This window comes from Cervus canadensis, chromosome 11 (genome assembly GCF_019320065.1).
Source record: "Cervus canadensis isolate Bull #8, Minnesota chromosome 11, ASM1932006v1, whole genome shotgun sequence".
NCBI classification, from domain to species: domain Eukaryota; kingdom Metazoa; phylum Chordata; class Mammalia; order Artiodactyla; family Cervidae; genus Cervus; species Cervus canadensis.
The window spans coordinates 73,018,531-73,043,508 of record NC_057396.1 but is presented as its reverse complement, the minus strand read 5'-3'; the positions used below and the strand labels follow the sequence as shown (position 1 = coordinate 73,043,508).

The 24,978-nt window shown below is 38.2% G+C and overlaps 4 protein-coding genes across 4 annotated transcripts in view; 3 read left to right on the top strand and 1 right to left on the bottom strand.

Moving 5' to 3' along the window:
• Positions 1 to 24,978, top strand: part of LOC122450481 (fatty acid desaturase 2-like protein FADS2B) — a 914,319-nt gene that overhangs the window by 795,577 nt on the left and 93,764 nt on the right. The window lies entirely within an intron of this gene.
• LOC122450506 (olfactory receptor 5F1-like) lies at positions 2,999 to 3,943 on the top strand. Its single transcript, XM_043482885.1, has one exon. It carries the CDS (start codon positions 2,999 to 3,001, stop codon positions 3,941 to 3,943), a length of 945 nt encoding a protein of 314 aa, XP_043338820.1.
• LOC122450486 (olfactory receptor 10AG1-like) lies at positions 11,705 to 12,670 on the top strand. The gene has a single exon (XM_043482862.1). The coding sequence runs from the start codon at positions 11,705 to 11,707 to the stop codon at positions 12,668 to 12,670; it is 966 nt and encodes a 321-aa protein (XP_043338797.1).
• Positions 19,269 to 20,267, bottom strand: LOC122449964 (olfactory receptor 5T1-like). Its single transcript, XM_043482083.1, has one exon. The coding sequence runs from the start codon at positions 20,265 to 20,267 to the stop codon at positions 19,269 to 19,271; it is 999 nt and encodes a 332-aa protein (XP_043338018.1).

The following is a 24,978-nucleotide window of genomic DNA, read 5'->3' as shown; positions in this document are numbered from 1 at the left end:
TGCACATACTCAGAATGTGTCTCAAATTTTTACAAAGTGGTAATTCAAAATTTCACTGCTTTACATTTCACTTAAAACATGAAAATTGCATTCTTTATGTTTTTTTGTGTGCCTCATCTGAGTTATTAGGGGTTCTAGTAGAAACAGAAATAATAGACTAGACAAGTTGGTACTGAGAAAAACGCTGTCAAGTACTTGGTGCAGTCTCTGTCATTCACCGCCATAAACAGGCTACCACACGGCATTAATTTGACAGTGTGCTTTGAGAGGTGAACAGTTATTTGTGTACATTAATACACTACAGTATCATCATTAAGATTATGATAGATGTCAAAATATCAGTTATCGGACTGGGCTATTTTTCTTGCTACCTGGGGAACACACAAGTGGTTTCCAAGTGACCATGCATAAATTTTGGATTTGAAGAATATAGAGAGCAGACTTGAGGAGGAAAAAAAATAATAATTTCAGTTAAATTCAAATACCTGCTCAAAGAACGGAAAAAGAACTTCAGCAAGAATAGTTCTGTACTTTGCATTTGGATATGGACTAGAGGGGAAAAAATAGATCATAGATGCTGCATTCGAAAAAGAACCTTAGGTGATGGATGTGTATTTAGCTGAGTCATTTGTAGATCCCTCAGTCCAGAATTAATAGAGCCAATTACTTAATAAAATCCAATGCTTATTCGTTTACTAATTCTCCTCTGACTCTGTTTACCATGCTCTGTTGTCCTAGGTTTATTTTCCATATATATTTTACTTTATCATTATTTCTATTTCTGGTAAATTGTGCAACTGGAAATATGCATGCCCAGTTTAAGTTTAAGCATACTGTATCTGTAATCAATGGGCAGAAAAAATTGCACTTCATTCACAAAGTTCATCCTGTTGGGATTAGCAGATACATTGGAGCTACAGGTTATCCCCTTTTGCCTTTTCCTGGTGATTTACATGCTTACAGTTGTGGGAAAAGTTGGGATGATCCTGTTAATCAGGACTGATTCCAAACTTCACACACCCATGCATTTCTTCCTGGCTAACCTGTCCTCTGAAGATGTTTGTTACTCCTCCACCATCACTCCAAAGATGCTGGTAGATTTATTATCTGGGAAGAAGACAATCTCTTTTGTTGGCTGCTTTTTGCAGATGTCCTTCTTTATAGCTTTTGCCACACCAAATGCATCCTTTTTGGGTTAGTGGCCTATGACTGCTATGTGGCCTTAAGCAACCCTCTCCTTTACTCCTTGATCATGTCCAGGACGGTCTGCATAGAAATGGCAGCAGGGGCTTTTACAGTAGGCCTGGTGAACTCCATGGTAAAGACCAGTTATGTGAGCAGCTTACCATTCTGCAGTTCCAACGCCGTCTGTCACTTCTTCTGTGACAGCCCCCCACTTTTTAAGCTCTCCTTTCTGACACACGTCTGCATGAAATCATCTTTTCCACATTTCCTGGTGTGAATATGGTGGGAACTCTGCTGGTGACCCTCACCTCCTACTCCTACATTCTCTCTCCTAAAGTTGTCATCGGCCTCAACCAGCTGTGGTCCATGATGTTCATCTCGGTCAATAAATATTCATGCAGGCAGGCGGTTAGTAGTTATTTTCTCCTTCTGATTAATTTAACTCAAGAACAAATGTGGAATAAAAGTTAAAATTACTCTTCTAAGGGGAGGGATACACACAAACCCACACAGGGAAGGCCAGTAGTATGGTTGTAGGTTATATACCCATTTGGACTAAGCTGCTAACACTACAAAGAAAGAGGCAGTTAAATAACCATTTTTTAAATAAAGCAAAAACTTAAAAAAGACAGAGATCAGGAACCGTGTTATGATGAAGATCGCACTAGTGTTTGATTCCATCTCCCTGGGCGTGATCACATTTTAATTACTTTTGAGACTGCAGTTTCTGCGTTTAGAGGGTTGATTTCACAATCAAAATCTATAAGCCAGTCCTCAGGTGTACCCAACCTTTTTTAAGGAGAACAAAATAAAGAGGCAGCAATGTGTATATACTTAGAAGTTGTCTCAAATTTTTACAAAGAGCTAATTCAAATTTTCACCGATTTTCATTTCATTTAAAACATGAAAACTGTCTTTTTATTTTTGTGCCTGAACTGATTTATCAGAGATTTTGACAAAAAAGAAAATACTTGACGAAGTAAGTAAGTACTGGGAAGAATGCAGTAAGAACTTGGTACTGTCATTCACTGCCATGGACAGACACAGTGTCTGTTACGATATGTCATTCATTTGACAGTGTGGTTTGTGATGAGAATGGTTGTTGCTTTACTACAAAATCATTCTCAACAATATGCTGTGCTGTGATTAGTCACCCAGTCGTGTCTGACTCTTTGCGACCCCATGGACTGTAGCCCACCAGGCTCCTCTGTCCATGGAATCCTCCAGGCAAGCATACTGGAGCGGGTTGCCTTGCCCTCCTCCTCTTAACAATATAATGCATGCCAAAATTTTGGTTATTTGAAATGGGCTACTTCTGCTGCTTGGAGAACACAAAAGCAATTTCCAGGTGGTGATGCATGAATCAATGGGTTGAAGAACATACAGACTGATCTTGAGGAGAAGAAAAAAAATGTATTTGAGTTAAAGTTAAGTGTCTGTTCAGATGATATGGGAGAGACTTCAGCAAGGACATGTCTATATTCTATATTTTGTATGTGGGCTAGAAGAGAAAGAATACAACATAGATACTGGATTTGCCAAAAAAAAAATTAATCTGAAATGAAATATGTGGACCTTGACCAGTCATTTTTTAATCCCTCAACCCGAATGTGATACAACTGCTTAATAAATTCCAACGGGCATTCATTTTTTCTACTAACTTAACTATTATGTTAGTTTTAGTATTTACTATGCTCTATGACCCTAGCAGTTAGGTTTTCTACATGCTAACCACTGAAACTCATTCGTATTTGTACTATTTCCTGTAAACTTTGGGCCTAATGTAAATTTAAGCATACTATACCTGTGACAAATGGCCAGAAAAAATTATACTCTGCTGACTGAGTTCATCCTCTTGGGATTAGCAGACACACGGGAGCAGCAGGTTGTCCTCTTTTTCTTTTTTTATGTGATTTACACAGTGACAGTTGTGGGGAATGTTGGGATGATCCTCTTAATCAGAGCTGATTCCCGACTTCACACACCCATGTACTTCTTCCTGGCTAACTTGTCCTTTGTGGATGTTTGCTATTCATCCACCATCACCCCAAAGATGCTGGTAGATTTATTATCAGAGGAGAAAACCATCTCCTTTGCTGGTTGCTTCCTGCAGATGTACTTCTTTATAGCCTTGGCCACAACTGAATGCATCCTTTTCGGGTTAATGGCCTATGACCGCTATGTGGCCATATGCAACCCTCTTCTTTACTCCTTGATCATGTCCAGGACGGTCTGCCTGAAAATGGCCGCAGGGGCTTTTACAGCAGGCCTGGTGAACTCCATGGTTCACACAGGTTATGTGAGCAGCTTGCCATTCTGCAGTTCCAACGCCATCCATCACTTCTTCTGTGACACTCCTCCACTTTTTAAGCTCTCCTGTTCTGACACACACCTGCAAGAAAGCATCTTTTCCACATTCGCTGGTGTGAATATGGTTGGGGCTCTGCTGGTGATTCTCACCTCCTACTCCTACATTCTCTTCTCCATCTTCCGTGTGCATGCAGGGGCGGGGAGGCGCAAGGCGTTCTCCACGTGTGCGTCTCACCTGACAGCCATCATCCTGTTCTATTCCACCTCCATCTACACTTATCTGAGACCTACTTCCAGCTACTCCCTGACTCAGGATAAAGTAGCTTCTGTGTTCTACACAGTGGTGATCCCCATGTTGAATCCTCTGATCTACAGCCTCCGGAATAAGGAAGTAAAGAAGGCTTTATGGAATGTGATTACTAGGAAAAGGGTCCCTTCATTGCTGTGATTGTTTCGTAAATTTTCTGCATTAAATAGAGTACATTGAAATTTGAAAAGCTTGATGTTAGTTAGTTTCTCATTAGAGTATTTTCTAATTAATTAAGTCCATTCATATTCACATACATGTATCCAATTATATATAAGCAAAGTTACTGAAGTTATATATGAAACTATGGAAGTGTCATCTAATCATTCAATATTTCCTTTGGGTTCTCAGAAATAGGGATAACTTATAAAGAAATTTGGGTTATGGAAATAAGCAATTCAGTGTTTAGAGTCAGAAGTGACAATATCACATGAAACTAGCCATGTAGAGTATTTGCAGTGGTCAATTTATTTTTTCCTGATGCATATTTTTTCACAATTTATAGTTTGTAATGAGTGTTATATACAACATATATCAAACTTTTTAAACTTTAAATTGATTCCAGTTTTATTTATGGAATTATTTCCTGCAGAGTTGCTTAAGTCTAAATTCAGGAATATCCTTTTAATAGCAACAGTAAACATGCCAACTATAATTTCCTTTATCCCTGGAAAAACACACATATCTGGTAAAGAAAAAAATATGAATTGGTGTAAAAGAGTGCTGTTTACAAAACTGCTGTCTGAGTTGAATGCACAAATTTATGGTAGTTTTTCTTCTATTCTTTGTTTTCTTCTCACACGTTCCCTAGCCTTCTCTCACTTACTCTGTTCCAGATGCTATTACTACAGAAACACAAAGACACATGCACACATACTCAGCTAATCACATTTCAAAGGAAAATAAACAGTATAATGTCAAGAAGGTAAAATGCAAATGGCTAAGTGTAGAAGAATAAAAACTCCAATATAAACTAGCTGATTTTATGTGAAAATATGTAAGCTGTCAATGGTTAATGTGCACATAACTTTACTGCAAATACGTAGTAGTAGTGATAATGTTAGTTGCTTAGTTGCATCCAATTCTTTGACACCCCACACTCTGTAGCCCGCCAGGCTCCTCTATCTGAGGGATTCTTCAGGCAAGAATACTGGAATAGGTTGCAAATATATAACTTATTGCAATTAGATAGCTTTATTGCCAATCTGTAACCTTATAGAAATAATTTTAAAACAAATAGCTTTATTGAAACTATATGGGATGTATGTCAAATGGATAGTGCAACACCAGAAAACAGAAATGTGGTCATTTTTTGCTAAACTGAGATATAATTTACTGCCTTGGTTTGGAAATTGATGTGTACTTATATTAGCGTTCTCTTTAAACTTTGTGATACTAGCCCTTCTGTAGACACATTGCTATGTCAAATACTCTAAATTTGTGAATTGGGCTCAAAGTGTTAAATCTCCCGAAATTGTATTATCATGCTTCCCTTTGTTATAAAACAAATAAGATGAAAAAATATTATTTATTAGTCATGGTTGCTTTGTGTGTGTCAGTCGTTAACTCATGGGTAAAGGAAAACAAAAATGAAAAATGCATACATACTTTTTATACATCTGTTTGATTGTCCTCTATCTCCCTGATGTCTGACTTTAAATTTTCTCCAGTCAATACTGAGGAAGATATGGAAAACAATTCCCAGTCTAAAAAAAAACACAACTACAGACAAAGAGAGATAAATACTTTCTCTTGGTTCTTATTTGAACAGCTGCAATAAATAGTTTGGTTGAACCATCTTTGTATAACAGGCACTATGAACTCAATCACCTGTGGCCAGGTGAGTGCATTCACATGTTAGTGCAATGGCTATGTGGAATGTGGGAGATGAGTGTGAAGAATGTTCTTAGATAATTTATGCAGAGGGAGAGCAGAAAAAAAGTAGTGCATCTGTGCTAACTTGGTTCAACTCTGGTAAAGATAGGAAACTCCTGCATTTCTTAGATCTGAGTGCTCTAAAGCAGAATATTTGCAAAGAATTGGATGCTGCTGAGTGACAAACACATACCCATCCTAATTCAGGGGGAAGCTTCACTGTAAACAGTCATTCAGGGGCAGATTGCTTTGATATTTCCCACTGGTGACTTCCTTGGCTTCTGGCGTCATTTGTGGGTTTGCAGCCAAAATAGGGAGTAGCAGAATTCTAGGAGATGTCCTCTTGTTACCGAGCCCAAGTTCGCTCTGCTCTCCACACGACAGGCCAATGAATGAATCTGAGAGGCAGGTGTTGAGGCAAGGAAAATGACTTTATTCAGAGAGCAGCTGACCCTGAATAATCAGTGGAATGACTGATGCTGAAGCTGAAGCTCCAATACTCAGCCTGATGTGAAGCGCCGACTCATTGTAAAAGACCTTGGTGCTGGGAAAGATTGAGGGCAGGAAGAGGAGGGGTGACAGAGGATGAGATGGTTGGATGGCATCATCAGTTGTCATGAGTCTGAGTAAACTCAGGGCAACAGTGAAGGACGGGGACGCCTGCTGTGCTGCAGTCCATGGGGTCACGAAGAGTCAGACACGACTGTGACTGAACAATAATTGTCACATACGGCTGATTGTTTTCTTGAGGCCAGTTGTTTCCATGACATTTTCTTCAGCCATTTATTTTGGTCCCCTGGTCCTGGTCCAAATGCTCCTTTGATAATTCTTGCTTTGCTGACTTTATGGCCTTGTGTTTCTGTGGTCAAGTCAGGAGGAAGGAGCAGGAGATTTGCGGAAGGGGAACCCCTTCCAGAGCTCAAAAGGGGACTCACGTCTAACACTCAGAAATGAATTGTCCAAGGAGACACACTTGCTGACAAAGTAAGAGACTTTATTGGGAAGGAATGCCCAGGCAGAGGCCAGGATGGTGAGGGAACCCAGGAGGACTGCTCTGCCTCGTGACTCACAATCTAGGGTTTTATGTTAATGGAATTGATTTCCAGGTTGTCCTTGGCTGGTCATTCTGACTCAGGATCCTTCCTGGTGGTGCACGCATTGCTCAGCCAAGGTGGATGTCAACGAGAAGGCTTCTGGAACGTGGTAGAACACATGGAGTCTCCATTTGACTTTTCCCAGACTGTGGAAAATGTGACTTTTCCCAGATTGTTGATGGTGTCTTGTTAGTTCCTTACCAGGACTTCCTGTGGTAAAATAATTCATGCAAATATGTACTAAGATTTCTAGCCAGAGTGGGGAGTTTCAGTCAATGTGTTTCCCCCAACAGAAGCAATGAGAATGCCATGTATGTGAATCAGCAACAAAAATGCATATTAATAAAGAATGCAGATTTTAGTTCTCAGCAATGACAGGAATGTAGCCCACCAGCCTCCTCAGTACATGGAATTTTCCAGGCAAGAGTACTGGAGTGGGTTGCCATTTCCTCCTCCAGGGGATCTTCCAGACGCAGGGATCGAACCCAATTCCCCCACATTGTAGGCAGATGTTTTACCATCTGAATCACCAGGGAAGCAAGGTATAAGAAAAATGTATATTTGTTAGATATTAAAGAGGTCATCATGCAAGTATGTTCAGCATGGGTGTGTGTGTAGAGGGGCTGAATTGTTTCAGTAGCATCGGATTCTTTGCAACCCTATGGATTATAGCTGGCCAGGCTCCTACATCAGAGATTTCCCAGGCAAGAAAGCTGGAGTGGGTTTCCATGCCCTCCTCCAGGGGATCTTCCCAACCCAGGGATTGAACCCTGTGTCTCTTACATCTCCTGCATTGGCAGGTGGAATCTTTAGCACCAGCGCCACTTAGAGTATGTTCTGAAGCGAAGTCGTTCAGTCGCGTCCAACTCTGTGACCCCATGGACTGTAGCCTACAAGGCTCCTCTGTCCATGGAATTTTCCAGGCAAGAGTACTAGAGTGGGTTGACATTTCCTTCTCCAGGGGATCTTCCCGACCCAGGGATCAAACCCGGGTCTCCGGCATTGCAGGCAGACGCTTTACCGTCTGAGCTACCAGAGAGTATGTTCTGAGTATAAAGCAAATCTGTCAAAATCAGAAGCAAAGACAGCTCTCAAAGAACACTTTTGAAATAGGAAAGCATTTTTTAAGCAGCAGTAAGATGGGAACAGTATATCAGACATTTGCGTGTATTATATGTAGTTTATCTCATTTCCCTGCTTCATCCATAAAGTTCCATAAACAAATACAGCTTTTGTTGGTAGTAAGAAATTTTCCAGCTTCAGCAAGGAGATTTTTGTAAGAATTCCTCCCAGCGGTGAGTGTTGTGTGTGTGTACGCGGGGCGAGGGGGGCGGGATAGAAGACGCATCTTCTCTCTTCTGGCTACAGGGAGCTTGTGTCAGAGCCTAGCCATGACCATCAGTTCTCACTGTGCACACCGGGCGTTTAGGGATCCTTTCCCAGGAATAACGTAGCTTGAGTCCCAGGGCTCCTGGTCCAAATTCTGTGTGTAACACAGTCGTGAGGTTCCTGCTGGCACATGCTGCATGGTAAGTGCCTGCCCTAAAACCTGTGGGGATGGTAGGGGCACATGATTTAGAGTCAGAAAACACAGTCTCTATTCTTTTGCTGCTGCTGCTAAGTCGCCTTAGTCGTGTCCAACTCTGTGCAACCCCATAGACGGCAGCCCACCAGGCTCCCCCCGTCCCTGGGATCCTCCAGGCAAGAACACTGGAGTGGGTTGCCATTTCCTTCTCCCATGCACGAAAGTGAAAAGTGAAAGTGAAGTCGCTCAGTCGTGTCCAACTTTTACATTCCTTTAGAGTCTAATCCTACATTTTTGGCAGTGAAAGTGGGATACAGCCGGTAGAGGCCAGTGTTAGGGACTATTTGAAATTACCCAACTTCCCCTAATAGAAGTGTGGTAAAATAATTGCAAGGGAGTAAAACCTCCAAACTAAGGAAAAATGCTGAGACTCAAAATTTGAAGAAAGAGTCTCCTAATACAGAGTAGATGAGCAGGAACTCGGGCCTGGAAAATGACTCCATTACAGGAGAATTAGCAAGACTTAGTCTGTAAATATTAGATTCATGCTTAAAGTGCTTCTCTCCACAAAATACATGCATGTGGGTTGAAAAAGAGAAATGTAAACTACTAAATGTTTCAATAAGAAAGAGGAGTTTTTAATTTAGAAAATGTTATAAGTAATGGTTGTTCTTGGGACTTCCCTGGCAGTCCAGTGGTTAAGACTTCACCTTCAAGTGCAGGGGACACGGGTTCAATTCCTAGTCATAAAACCAAAAAACATGAAACAGAAGCAATATTGAAACACATTTAATAAAGACTTTAAAAATGATCCACATTAAAAAAAAAAAAAAAACTTCAAATGATATAGTTGTTCTTAATCTTTGTTTATAGATGTCATTAATGAGCTGTATGTGTCTATTCAGGGATTCCCAGGGTGCTTGAGAGATAATCATACTTTGAATAAAATAATCTTAGTTTCACTTAAGAGTGAGAGAATAAGTAGAGCATGTTCAGATGATAATGATGCTTGGTTTTTGAAAAAAGACTATTCAGAGGAATTATAGAGAATAAAATAACACAGGTAAGAAACCAGTTGATAAAGAATTTGAACATTTTCCTGCAGGTACTGTTGGACCATTCAAAGTGTTTCTTCTTCTAGGACATCTTTGCCCACTGACTGCATTTAGGAAATGGAGAAGGCATGAAATCATATTCTGTGGAAGACCTGAAGGAAAGTCTGGTCTATCATGGAAGAATTGTTTGCAAAACACACCAACTTAATTGCCAACAGGAGCATTTAACTAGCAGTTTGCATTTAACTAGCAATTTAGACGTATAGAGGGAAAAGAAATATTCCCTTGAGGAAGAAGTGAGGATTTCCTCTATAAAAAGCCTTGCTTTATAAAAGCAAGTTAAGTTCTTGTTTAAAAATCTTATAGAGCTTAAACAATGCAACATTTTAAAATATGTTTAAAAATTCATCAACAGGAATAAAGTAACCAGAAAAATTTGAAAAAGGTAAATATAAACTATTCTGTACTAATATTCTATTTTAATTCAACATAGTTTCTAAATTTCAAGATCAAGATTTAATAAATAATATCAAACAAATATGGGCTTTCTCTTGTGGCTCAGATAGTAAAGAATCTGTCTGCAATGCAGGAGACCCAGATTAGATCCCTGGATTGAGAAGATCCCCTGGAAAAGGGAATGACTACCCATTCCAGCATTCTTCCCTGGAAAATTTCAGAGTAGGTAGGCTACTCTCCATTGGGTCACAAAGAGTCCAACATGACTGAACGACTAACACACATGTCAAACAACTAAAATCATGAGTATATATGGGTTGAACACCTATTTATTCTTTAAGATAGCCTTATTTAAGTTAGATTTCTTACTTCCTGCATTAAAAAGTTAAATAATGTGCTTGAAGCATTTGAAATATATGTTTCTAATGTGTCTATTGTTAACATAATACTAACATTAATATTATTCATTTCTATAAATAATCTATTAAGAAAACTGTAATCAAAGAATGCTATATTGCATTCAAATTAATCAAACATATTTTGCTAAACTGTCAATAAAGTAAATGTTGCCATTACAACTAAAATAATTTTAATGAGAAAGAATCACCTTTTATTAGTGAGTTTCCTTCTATAGAGCTTCCTGAGTGGCACCAGTGGTAAAGAATCTGCCTGCCAGTGCAGGAGACATAAGAGACATGGGTTCGATCCCTGGGTCAGGAAGATCCTTTGGATGAGGATATAGCAACCCACTCCAGTATTCTTGCCTGGAGAATCCCATCAACAGAGGAGCCCGGCAGGCTACAGGGTCGCAAAGAGTTGGACACATCTGAACATCTGAGCACTTCCCTCGATAGAGGAATATATGAAGCATTTTTCACATCCAGATTATAATTTCCTAAAAAAAGAATATTTAACTTAACCTTTTTGGTTGATTTTTATTATTGTTTATGTTAATCAAATCAGATCACAAATAGGGAAGGAATTGGACACAATATCTGACTACATTTGTGAAACTTTTATATATATTGATATTTCTTTTCCCTATTAACATTTAATTTAGGCAAAAAAGTATTTAAATATCCAAAATTACTGCTGCTGTTGCTAAGTTACTTCAGTCGTGTCCGACTCCGAGCGACCCCATACAAGGCAGCCCACCAGGCTCCTCCGTCCCTGAGATTCTCCAGGCAAGAATAGTGGAGTGGGTTGCTATTTCCTTCTCCAGCAAAATTACTAGGATTAAAAACAGTTAAATGTCAAAAAGTTGTGTTTCTAAGCAATGAGATGTATTTTAGTTCAGTAATTTGGAATTCTAATCCTTATAACGTTATGAACTTGAATATAAAAGCTTTGTCTCTTACATTCTTAAGAGTTTTAACTTTCTCACTCCTTAGAAAATAACCATTTCTAATAATGATTTCTACTTTTAAGTTAATTCAGACTCATTTATGAAGCAGTAAATTAGGGCAGAGCCTTATGCCATATCTTTATAGAATGAGTTGTTAGACATAATGTTTAGGGTAAAAAGGATACATAAATAGCCAATAGAATATTGTGTTAGACGTTTTAGACCAGATATAGATGAGATTGATTGGGGAATAAAAATCATGGAAGTCAGACAATTAATAGTTAGTTGACGGTTTGACTATAAGTAGTAGTTTATCTGCTTTCTCCATTCTCCATTTAGCCATAATTTAAATTAAAATGATGAGACATATGGATTTTATTAGAATGTAGATGTAACATTATAAATCATTTAAGATTTCTTTCTGCAGATGAGTTTATAGCTCCTGATTTCAAATCAAATCTCCCCAAATCACAGAACACAAGTGTGTCAGAAAGTATCTGTGAACTGATTAAGACTAAAGCCCATGTCTTAGTCCAATTGTGCAAAAAGAAAATGCAGTCAAGAAATGTAAATTTAGAGAGAGAAGATCATTTGAAAATTACAGAAACAAATCTCACTATCATGATGGAATTTGTCCTCTTGGGTTTCATTGATATCCCCCAATTTCAATGGTTTCTTTTTGGGATATTCTTAGTCATCTATGTGATTATCCTGTTGGGGAATGGCGTCATAATTCTAATAACCAGAGTAGATGCCACTCTTCAGACGCCCATGTATTTTTTCCTCGGCAATTTTTCCTTCCTAGAAATCTGTTATGTATCGGTCACTCTTCCCAGGATGCTCATGGACCTTTGGACCCAGAGAGGAACCATTTCTTTTTTCACTTGTGCTACACAAATGTGCTTCTTCCTTATCCTTGGAACCACTGATTGCTTCCTCCTGGCCGTGATGGCCTATGACCGCTGTGTGGCCATCTGTGACCCTCTGCACTATCCCCTGGTCATGCGCCCCAAGGTCTGTGTCGGGCTGGTGGTTGCCTCCTGGATCAGTGGTGCTCCAGTCCAGATAGGCCAAACATGCCAGATTTTCTCTCTGCCTTTCTGTGGCTCCAACACAATCAATCATTTCTTCTGTGACATTCCGCCATTGTTAAAACTGGCTTGTGGAGACATCTTTGTGAATGAGATGGTGGTCTATATATTTGGTATATTGTTCGTCACTGTTCCCTTTTTGCTGATACTTGGATTCTATATCAGAATTATCTCCACCATCCTGAAGTTGCCAGCAAACACAGGGCGGACCAAAGCTTTCTCCACTTGCTCTTCCCACATCACCGTTGTACTTTTATTCTATGGATCAGCCACTGTCACCTACTTAAAGCCTAAATCAAATGAGCATGAAGGACTAGACAAACTGATATCGCTTTTCTACACCACTTTGACTCCAATGTTCAATCCTATCATATATAGTCTGCGGAACAAAGACGTCAGAAAGGCAATGGGAAAATTTCTTCCCTAATTATCAGGATTATGAGACATTTAAATAATACAGAAATTATGCTGCATTTATGTGTGTAATTTGCTCACAGACTTAATTGAAATTTACTGCTCTGTATTGTCTTAAATTTTTAAATGCAGCTCATGCTGTAATTTCCTTTTAGTAGAGAGTTATGTCCTCAAGTTTATGGCAATTGTGTTCATTTACTTAGCAATGTTTTACTCTTAAAGATCAGTTTTCCCCTTACTGTAAACTAGTAAGTAGAAAGGTCTAAATAAACAAGAAGGTGTGATATTCAGGATGTGCTATAATTGAAATTATGCCATTTTCCTTTTTTTTATGCCCTTCTATACTCTACTTTTATATACTCTATTAAATAAATAAAACACCCTGAGATGCTACAGAATCATTACTAAGTGATTTCCTCATAGGAAAAAAAAAAGCCTGAATATGTAAGGGTATAAGTATGAGAAGTACTTGTAAAAACAATAATGTACAGTGTAATGGTTATTGCAGCACTATTTTCTAAGCAGGAAAAAAAAGGAAAATGAATGCTCATATTGAGAAAGGTTTTAATAAGTACTGTGCATAAATATAATAGAAAAATATGGAGTCATTAATAAAACACATTACGTCTATATGGTAAGGGCCCTTAATAAATCATTTATTCTTATATCCATGTTTTTTTGTCATTTCTTCCTAGACTGACCCTTTGTTTAGCTATGTGATTACCTTTGGCAAGAAACTTTGGTAAATATGAGGAGCACTTTGACATTAGAATTTGTCCTCTCTAACAGTGGAAATCTTTCCATCACTGTGTTAAAAAGCTCAGTCTAGACTCCTGAACAATTAAAGAGCACATAGAAAGAAGCTACAGCTTGTGTGTAAATGACATAAAGATGGAATCAATCCCAACAGAATTGCAATCTGCTACTTTAAGGGTTTTTTAATCAATTACACAACATTGTTTACATGTTCCTTAAAGTGTATATTATTCATTGATGTTAAAATTTTCTCAATCTCTTTCTATACTAAAATATGCATTTTAATTATTGTTTTGGAAGACTCATATATGTTAAATTTTCTAAGTACTTTCATGTCTGAAAATGTACTTCACAAAGTTAATATCTTTGGTCTAAAATAAAATATTAAAAAACAGAGACATTACTTTGCCAACAAAGGTTCGTCTAGTCAAGGCTATGGTTTTTCCAGTGGTCATGTATGGATGTGAGAGTTGGACTGTGAAGAAAGCTGAGTGCCGAAGAATAGATGATTTTGAACTGTGGTGTTGGAGAAGACTCTTGAGAGTCCCTTGGACTGCAAGGAGATCCAACCAGTCCATCCTAAAGGAGATCAGTCCTGGATGTTCTTTGGAAGGACTGATGCTGAAGCTGAAACTCCAATACTTTGGCCACCTCATGCGAAGAGTTGACTCGTTGGAAAAGACCCTGATTCTGGGAGGGATTGAGGGCAGGAGGAGGAGGGGATGACAGAGGATGAGATGGCTGGATGGCATCACCAACTCGATGGGCATGAGTTTGAGTAAACTCTGGGAGTTGGTGATGGACCGGTAGGTCTGGTGTGCTGTGATTCATGGGGTCACAAAGAATCGGACACCTCTGAGAGACTGAACTGAACTGAACTGAAAATAAAAGTCTCTCTGCCGAGTATTGTAGATCAAAATTTGAATGACCTTCAGTATTACTACAAAGGAGTAAGGCACACACACTGTTAGATACTGGGGGTGACTATAAAAATTCACGACCTAATTTTTTTGTCTACAGTTCTCAACACAATGGTACATGCATCTTTACTTTTTTAAGGAAAAAAAAATTACCAAAAAATACCAAAAATGTAAAACTAAACACATAAACAAAACCTAAACAAACAAGTCAGATTATGTTCATATATAACACAATGACATTACATTTAAATGATATTTTGTGAGTTGTGGGGAATGGTGAAGGGAGGGAGCATGAGAAAATTTCTACATATGATAGACATGTTCTTTACCTTGGTTGAAACAGTGGTTTCACTGGTGTACACATGTGCAAAATATATCCAATTATAAGCTTTCAACATTCACTGTTTATTACACTTCATGCATTAGGGCTTCCCAGGGAGCTCAGCTGGTAAAAAATCCACCTGCAATACAGAAGACTCCAGTTCAATTTCTGGGTAGGGAAGATCCACTGGAAAAGGGACAGGCTACCCACTTCAGTATTCTTGGGCTTCCTTTGTGGCTTACCTGGTGAAGAATCCACCTGAAAATGGGAGACCTGACACTGATCCCTGGGTTGGGAAGATCCCCTGGAGAAGGGAACAGATACCCGCTCCAGTATTCTGGCCTGGAGAATTGCATGGACTGTATGGTCCATAGGGTCCCAAAGAATTGGACACAACTGAGGGACTTTCACTTTACACATTAGCAAAAATGTTAAAAAGAAATTTTAAAAAGATTGGAATTTAAAGTAGAAACTTTCAGTAAAAGAAAACAAAGCAGAATTGTTACTATCAGTCTTGATCTATCAACAATGTCAAACAAATATTTAGCCTGTAGTAACATAAACTGTTGATAATTTCATATCAGAAATAAACAAAAAAATTATGATAAATACAGAAATAAACATCACATATTATGTTTCTATTTTATTTTCAAAACATATGTGTCTTTAAAACAAGCATTTTAATATTATAATTATATAACACTATTTCATGAAAAGTATCATAAGTCTTATGGTAATTTGGTAGGAAATGATCAAGTGTTCAGTTTTTACTAATGTCCAGTAGCAAGTCAAGAGCTCAGTATTAAAAAGAAGAGCACTTTGAAGAGAATGAAAGAGTCTTCAAAACTCCTAAAGGCTTGAGCTGTAATTCCCTTTTGGGGACCTGTCAAAGTCTTCCAGCAGCATCCCTATCTGCCATGGACACTTCAAACACCATTGGATCTACTGAAGCATATGGACCAAGTGATAGAGAGGCTTAGATAATAGCTTGGACCTGTTGCAGAGCCTTCTGTTGTCCTAGGCTTCACTCAAAACTAGCAGCTTCTGGGTCACTTGGGAAATGGGCCATAGGAACACACTTGAAAAAGGAATATGTTGCCTCCCAAGTCGAAAAAGGCCCACTATATCTGATCCTACTTTCTTTGCTCTAGGAGACAACAGATGCAGCAATGACTATTCATCTGAGAAGAGCCATCTCAGCATGCTCCACTTGGCCCTGTAGAAATTTCACTGAGTCAGAAGACCCTTGAAACTTAGCCATGTTCATTTCTTACCCAGTGATAGGAAAGTCCTTCACCAACAAGCCAGAGCATTTGCTGCTTCTTGTTCCCTTGGTTCAGTCAGCATCATTCCATCAGTATTAGGACCAGTGTTATGTTCTTTGGAAGAGAAAGATGATGAAGAGCTCTACAAGCTAAACTATGACAGAGAGATGGAGAGCTTCAGTTCAACTCAGTCGCTCAGTCGTGTCTGACTGTTTGTGGCCCCATGGACTGCAGCACACCAGGCCTCCCTGTCTGTCACCAACTCCCGGAGTTTACTCAAACTCATGCCCATTGAGTCGGTCATGCCATCCAACCATCTCATCTTCTGCTATCCCCTTCTCCTCCCACCTTCAATCTTTTCCAGCATCAGGGTCTTTAAAAATAAGTCAGTTCTTCACATCAGGTGGCCAAAGTATTGGAGTTTCAGCTTCAGCATCAGCCCTTCCAATGAATATTCAGGGCTGATTTCCTTTAGGATGGACTGGTTGAAACTCCTTGCTGTCCAATGGACTCTCAAGAGTCTTCTCCAACACCACAGTTCAAAAGCATCAATTCTTCAGTGCTCAGCTTTCTTCACAGTCCAACTCTCAGGTCCATACATGACTACTGGAAAAACCATATCTTTGACTAGATGGACCTTTGTTGGCAAAGTAATGTCTTTGCTTTTTAGCATGCTATCTAGGTTTGTCATGGTTTTCTTCCAAGGAGAAAGTGTCTTTTAATTTCATGGCTGCAGTCACCATCTGTAGTGATTTTGGAGCCCAAAAAATAAAGTGTCCAGTAGTTACAGAAAATTATGATTATTTCCTTTTCCCCAGTGAATTTATCTTCACAAAATATTTCAGTCCCTTCGGGGAGGGTGGGATAAATATAAAAAATAAAAATTCTGGCTATTGTAGCAAGTCCTTCTTTAGAGGACCCAGACTCCCCTTCATTGAATGGTTCTTGGGGCTGTAAAGTGGCTCAATTCTGGGAATTAATGAGGAGCCATGACTATCTATTTTAATAATTTTAGTCAGACTTTTGTTCCCTTGAATTAAATCTTTTCTGCTTACAGAGATCAAGTAAGAATTTAATAAGCATCTATTTTACTTCTAAGGAAACCATGATTACCTAGCTAATGCCATAGGTCTATATGAATCATACTGTTCTGATGCTGCTGTCCATTACAGTAACTAGGATCACTGTACCTTTGGTGGTTGATTTTTGCCAGTTGGCACCTGCCACCCTTGGATACAATAAATATCACTGTATTTTTTCAATTTAGTGGCTGTAGTTCCCTTTGTAAGATTTAGTCTTAGAGAAGACCACATATGGAGATCTTCAAGAGCTAGAGCTCCCTTCACAAATATGTTTCTCATTATGCTGGTGAAAAGAATGCCTTTTGCACAGTCCCAGTGTGAATTAATAGATCTTAAGTGACAAATCCACTTAAATATTCCAACCCCACCTTAAGACTGTGAGTCTCTTTCCCTACATCAAACAAAGCAGATTGACCATTACTATATACCTCACTGTTGGCCACCTTTTTCTCCATGTTTTAGCCAACTCACCTATCAAACCTGTTACAGTCCTTTTTAACCCCTGAAACTGTGGCCTAAAATAAGAAGCTCTGCTAAGTTGGTCTATACCAGTGTTTGGCCTGATCTTATATTATGTTCCTTCCACCATTACCCCTCACTCTGAATATCCATACATGCTCCCCATAGGACTACCTGAAAAAATCAGAGACTCAGTTAGTACTGACAGAGTATGGTATACCCACACATGGGTCACAGTTCATGGGTCACTCCACTTGGGTCTCACCTTTTGGGGCCTTCTGGGACCCATGTATACAGGTCTAGAAGCAAAGAGAGGCAGTTAGGGTGGGTCCAGATGAGCATCTGCAGTGAAGCAGACAATGGCAGCCTCAGAAGAGGCCATAACCCTTCCCTCAGGCAATGCTGGGTTATCTGCATTGTCTGCACGGTCATCTCCAGTGGGAAGATCAGAGCGGTAACACCACTTCTCTTGGTCATATAGATTTACTGTTTTTAATTTTTAGGTGCCTTTTTACAAATTTTTCCCCAGTCAATTCCCTCTCTTTTAACAGTAGGTACTATACAAGGTCAACTGATATCAGTTGTGTTTTTAGCAAACTCATCTCTGTAGGTATAGGAGATAAGGTCAGGCACAGAAAATTTGAAGTCATTAATACAGCACTCAAGTTGGGAATTTGAATCCTTAATTAGTAGAAGGTAGGGGTGTCAAGGGGAAATTGAGCCAAAGCTGAGTCAGAACCAGGAATGGAGAGAAACCCATATAGATGTTCTGCGGCTTAGTGGGGTAAGGGAAATATTTAGCAGATACTTGTAATCTTATTCTGGAATTGTGCTTGTTTTTTTTTTTTTTTTCTTTTGATTCTTTAGTTCATGAACATTATTGATAAAAGCTAACACCAAGACTAAAGGAGATCAGTCCTGGGTGTTCATTGGAAGGACTGATGTTGAAACTGAAACTCCAATACTTTGGCCACCTGCTGTGAAGAGCTGACTCATTTGAAAAGACCCTGATGCTGGGAAAGATTGAGGGCAGGAGGAGAAGGAAATGACAGAAGATGAAATGGTTGGATGGCATCACTGACTCGATGGACATGGGTTTGGGTGGACTCCGGGAGTTGGTGATGGACAGGGAGGCCTGGTGTGCTGCAGTTCATGGGGTCGCAAAGAGTTGGACATGACTGAGCGACTGAACTGAACTGAACTGAACACGAAGACTCTGTGTTCGTATTTTGTGAGAAAATAATGGTTTATACATGCTTCTGTGTGTATATGTGTGGGTATAAGTAAATCCATTATTTGCCTGTTGAAGTCCCAAACTACTTACCTCAGTCTGTCACTGAATTTAGAAATAGGGTCTTGAGGGGCAACTATAGGGTGGGGCTTCTAATTCAAGATGATTGTGGATGTTGATGAGAGAGGCCTCAGAAGAAAACAACCCTGGATACACCTTGATTTCAAACACAAAGCATCCAGGACAGTGAGAAAATACATTTGTGTTGTTCAGCCACACAGTGTTATGTAGTTTGTTATGGAAGCCTTGGCAAAAATATATCACCAGTTATCAGCAGGTATATGTATATGTTAGTGTATATGTGTATATTGGGGTGTGCATATATTTATAAATTCATTAAGAAACCAATGGATGATCATTATCCATACCTGCAAAACTTACACAGTTGGTTGTTGACCATAACCTTTATTTATGAAATATCCAAAAGAAATAAAAGGCATAAAATTAAAAATAAAAAAAACTTGTACCATGACATTCCTATATGGAGACAATATCATAAATCGTAATTTCTTCAACTCAGTGTTTAGTGTGAAAATGTACTTTATGAACAAACCAATTTTTTCCCAAAACTCTTTTAATTGCCTCTTTGACATCTTTGTTCCTTAAACTGTAGATGCCAGGATTTAGCATGGGAATCACAATGCTATAAAATATTGACACAATCATGTCATGGTCTAAAGCATAGCTGGAACTTGGTCTCAGGTACATGAAGAGGATGGTTCCATGGTAAATGGACACTCCAGTTAGGTGAGAGCCACATGTTGAAAAGACTTTCCTTCTCCCTTCTGCGGAACACATCCTCAGAACGGCCAACAGAATTAAACCATAGGAGATCAGGACAATCAAGATAGTGACTATCTCAATGGAACCCACAAAGTAGAAGAGCAGAAGCTGGTTTGTGTGAGTGTCAGAGCAAGAAATAGCGAGGAGGGGAGGGATGTCACAGAAGACATGTCTGGTTTCATTGGAGGCACAGAAGGAGAGGCTGAAAGTAGCCACGGTGTGCACAGAAGCATGCAAGACGCCACCAACATAGGAAGCAATGATGAGGGACACATAGACCCTGGGCGCCATGCTGACTGAATACCAGAGGGGGGTGTAGATGGCCACATAGCGATCATACGCCATTGCAGCCAAGAGAAAGCACTCTGTGGTCCCAAAAGTAACTAAGAGAAATGTCTGTGTTACACACGCAAGATATGGAATAGTTTTATTTTCCATCAGGAAATTAGCTATCATTTTTGGAGTGACAACTGAAGAACAGCAGGCATCCAAGAGTGATAACACACTGAGAAAATAGTACATAGGATTGTGGAGCCTGGAATCCACAGTGACCAGGAAAACCAACCCCAAATTCCCTATCAGTGTAAAAAGATAGATTGCTAGAAACAGTAAAAATAGAAAAACTTGAGCCTCAAGATCATCTGTAAACCCCATCAATATAAACATGGTGATTTCAGTCACATTTTTTACCTGAACCCTGTATAAATCTAAATCTGACAGTGACCCTGACATTTCAGTTTTTTATTTTTTGTCTAATGGCAGTATATGGTGAATATAGAGTCCATGCAATTATACCCTCCTATTTGTTTCTTAGAAGGGTATATTGAAATCCTAATATTCTTTGCAGTGAGGGAATGAGAAGGGGTTAAACATTGAGTTCAAGTGGATGTATTACCCTGCAAAAATAAATAAATAAATTAATTATTGTTGGTTAAATTTGTCCCATTAAAAATTTGGCTAATTTAGTTTACTTTTTGTTAAATTTATTGCTTACTATTTTAACATTACATCATTTTAAAAATCACAAATGCAAATAAATATAGGAATTTTTAAATTAGCAAATATTGGAAAGTACACATCTGAGTGCTAATCTTAGATTTTCATCAGTGATTATACCTCTCCTTAATGTTGCAACTTATAAAATGGGAGCAAACACACATCATAAGACTGTGTTGAATTTAAATGAAAAAAATCAATGTGAAAATCATTAAGCTTCAGAGAATGCCCAGATGACTAAACGAGATAAGCTAGACGTACTTGACAACTCGCGCACGAGGCAGCTTTCCCAGCCGAGCCACCTCACGTCCTCTTCTCTGACTACGGCCCTCTTTAACCAGCACTGCTGGGGCAGTGGTGAACGGACCAGAACACGTCCTTCTGCGGGTGAACGCAGCACGCCAACGGAAACAGCAAGCTGTTGTTTCGTGGTTTTGCATTTCAGCTTTCGTTCTTTGAAAGACATAACATTCAGTTTGTTCATTTTCTCCCCCACAACCTATTATACTGCTAATGTATCCTTGGCTACCAACTAAAATTTTTCTATACATGTACTCTATCTCTGCAAAGTCCTTGCATGTGTGTTTGAGACATATTCTTGGCAAAAATAAACTATGGGACGATCATTCCATATACTTAGTTGCATATGGAGTTTCTATAAATACCATAAAACAAATGTCACCTGGTGACATATAATAAATTCTTTCTATAAAGTGTTGATAAAAGCATAATATCCTGGCGAAATCACAATGTAGAGTTTTATCACTGCTGTATTTCCCTATGCTGGCAGTGTTGCTCATTCAAAGGAATATGAAAACAAGGAAAATCTATAATACATAATCAAAATGTTAATGAGTCACCAGGATCTGGACCTACAGCTTCTATCTTTGAAACATAATTAAGTATTGCATCTGTGATGTAGGAGCAAGATTTCAGCCTGTTGACTTTTGTTCTTCCTCAGCGTTCCATAGACCAATATGCATTTAGGGTGTGCAAAATCTGTAACGCAGAGGAGTGCATTGAATTCAATAATTTACAAATATTTATATTCTTAACATGAAACATTATATTTTTGTTTTGTTAAGACTTTCGTATACCAAGAGGAGAAGCAAATGATTATCAGAAAAAAAAAAAGTTATATGTCTTCATTTTCCCAGAAACTTCCTTCTAGATTCACATGGATAACTTTTCTAACACACATAACACGTAGTAGTAGTAATAATAATAATAATAGCATAATGCGTGTGCTAAGTTATTTCAGTCTTGTCCATCTTTGCAACCCTATGGACCTTAGCCCACCAGGCTCCTCCGTCTGTGGATTATCCAGGCAAGAATACTAGCGTGTATCTCCAAGCCCTCCTTCAGGGAATCTTCCTGACCCAGGCTGTTCTATCCTGACCACTGCAGGAACCCACACTCTTATGTCTGCAGTATTGGTAGGTGGGGTTTTTACCACTTGTGCCACCCGGGAAGCCCCAGTAATAGCACAATGCATGAAAGTATTAGAATGAACTAGTTTAGTTTGAAAGATACATTAATAAAATAACTTATAAAACCATAATAATAATATGAAATAGATTAATGTATAGCTTGAGTATCACAAAAATATATTTATATTTTAAAATTTTCTCGTTTTCTCTCTTTTACCCTCATATATTTCTCTCTGTCTCTCTCTCTCTCTCATCTCTCTTTTCTCTTTTTCAAGAAAGGAAGTATAGTTGTACAAAAGTATTTACTAGAGAGTGCCAGATACAAAACAGGAATTAGGCAAATAGAAAAAAAGACACAGTGAAAAGAAAAAAAAATTATGCAAGCAGAATATGAAAAATGCACCAATAGTTCTCTACCAACCCTTGACCAACAGGAGTTGAACTGTGTAGATCCAAATTTGGAGATTTGTAACAATTTGAAGAAATTTGTAGAACTATGTAGCCTAAAAATATTGAAAAAAATTAAAGATTATTTAAGTATGTCATGAATGCATAAAACACATATAAATACCAGTCTATCTTTACATAGGCATTAATATAAAATTAATAATCTGTTAGTTTACTCACTGTTTTACAATTTTACTTTAGAGGAATTACTTGACCTTACAGAATGCTTCTCTCATTTAAATGGAGAAACCTGTGTATTGGCCTATCATTGTAGGTGTTTTTTTTAAGGTAATGATGTTTCCAGTAACTGTATTATGAATAAGACAGTAATATCATATTCCATAAAATGTATGGAGTTTATCTCCTGCATCCAAGGTGCTCCAGCACAGGCACTTCTATCAACTAATATTTAAGGAAATTAGAACTGATTATATCCAGCAAATACTACTTTAAGAGATAGAACCTGAAAACCAAAAATATAGATTCCAAATTTTTAACAAAATAGCCACATTCTGGAAAACTAAAATCAAATAATCTCCTCAGCTCTCATACACTGAGAAAACATGCAGCACTTAACATCTGTGAAAAAATACTACAAACACCAGTCTTGAAGGAAAGATGCGATAGCAGTTACCACGCGTTATTAAGTGGCTACTAGGTGTTAGAAATTTTGTGTACTTCATCTTATGTGATCTGCATAGCAACCTGCAGTTAAATAATCCAGCATCTTATACATGAGAAACCCAAGGACCAGCTAGACCCATGGGTTACCCAAGTTTACATAATAAGCTACTAGCAGAGTCAGGATTCCAATTCAGGAGTTTCTGTTGCGCATGTTAAGCTATTTCCACTTGACCATATTGCATACTCTTTGCGATATGCCATAGTTCTGGAAATGACATACCCCAGAAATAATGCCAAATAATATCGTCACATATTTGAATTCACTTATACAGCCCTTAGTTTAGGGATCAGGACATTAAAGCAAAACAAAACAAAAACTAGAAGTAGCTTTTAGAGCAATTAACTGACTAGCAAAATAGATTTCAAATTTATTTCTATCCCTCCATGAGAAAAACATCTTAATCTCCAAATGGCACTTACCAAGTTGCTGGTCGATAGCTAACTATCTCTCCATTTAATATTTTGTCTTGTTTAGATCAACCTTTTATTTCTACCATCCTCCTTCTGTTATCTTCCATTGAGGAAATTAATGTTCTAATCGATAGTTCTATATACCTAAGTATAGTAAGAGTGGGTTCTACTTCTCTACAATGTTCCCTGGAGTTCTTAAAGCTTCTAAAATGTTTTATAAGCGATGAAAAACCTTTCCTCTTACCTGTGGAAATTAATTGCTCAGTTAAGGTATATATGAATACTAGGCATTAGGAGTCTTACATCAGATTGCCAAGCTTTTCTTGAAATCCACAGGGAAACTCGAAGGAGTAAATACACTAATTCTCTTCTGGGACAGAAAGTAACAACCTGATTTCGTTATTTCCCCCCATAGTAAATGAGTGACTGGTTCTGTAGCAATGAACTCTTATTATAGATAAAATTAAATAAGTGCAGTAGGCCTCTGAATAAAATGATCCCTCAGTGGAAAAAAGATATTCATAGAATTGGAAATTAAATCTAATGATATAGGACATAGTCCTCATTCTGACACTAAATACCTATGTACCAGGAAATATAACTTTTATCTCCCAGAAGTATATGGCGTTACTTCTCTCAAAATTCTTTATACATACACATAACGAATTTTTGTGAAAGCATAAGCTATGACAGAATTCATAATCGTTTAGTGATGATTATTATAGTTACTTAAACTTAAAAGTGCTACATTTCTGAGTATTATGAGAGACAAATTGTTTAAATAAGCAGTTTAGATATACTAAATTTTAATGAGCAGTTTAATGGAAGAGGTAAGATATAAATATATGAATAGGTAGTTTGACAGGAAACATGGTACTGTATACAGATAACTTTAATATTCTGTGTAGTAGAACCTTTTAAATTAGAGATTTGGCAGAAAAATTCCAAGCTTTTTGAGTTGAATGGAGACTTGTGTTTTGGAGTGTGCCATATACCATTCCATAAATTAGTACCTAGCAATGCATTTAAATTGTTTTCAAACTATTGTGAAACAAGACATACATGCTTCCAGTCTACATCCAGAGATTCTAAATCAGTAATTAAGAAGTGCTGGTGATACAGTCTGAGTACTAAACCAAAGAGAGAAAAAGGAAGAGAAAAGCAAAGAAAAGAATGAAAAGAAACAGGAAGAAAAAAAAAGGAGGGAAGAAAGGAGAAAAGGAAGGAAGAAAGAAGGGAGGAATTTTCTAAACAGTCCAACTGTGAACACAGGCTCTATTAGTTAAATGCAATCCCAAAAGATCGCTATATTCAGTGGAACCCTACTTAAAATTAAACAAGCATTTCTACAGAAAATGGTAATAAAATATAATTTTTATGAAAATGTGAAGGAGCTAAGGTAGTCAAAGCATTTCTGAAAGTGTTGGAGGCCTCACGTAATTCCGAGACTGAACACAAACCTAAAGTAACCGAGG

Bases quoted from the DNA above. Each gene is read 5' to 3' on its own strand.
- LOC122450486 (XM_043482862.1), top strand. From the start codon at position 11,705: ATGCAGTCAAGAAATGTAAATTTAGAGAGAGAAGATCATTTGAAAATT.
- LOC122449964 (XM_043482083.1), bottom strand. From the start codon at position 20,267: ATGTCAGGGTCACTGTCAGATTTAGATTTATACAGGGTTCAGGTAAAA.
- LOC122450506 (XM_043482885.1), top strand. From the start codon at position 2,999: ATGGCCAGAAAAAATTATACTCTGCTGACTGAGTTCATCCTCTTGGGA.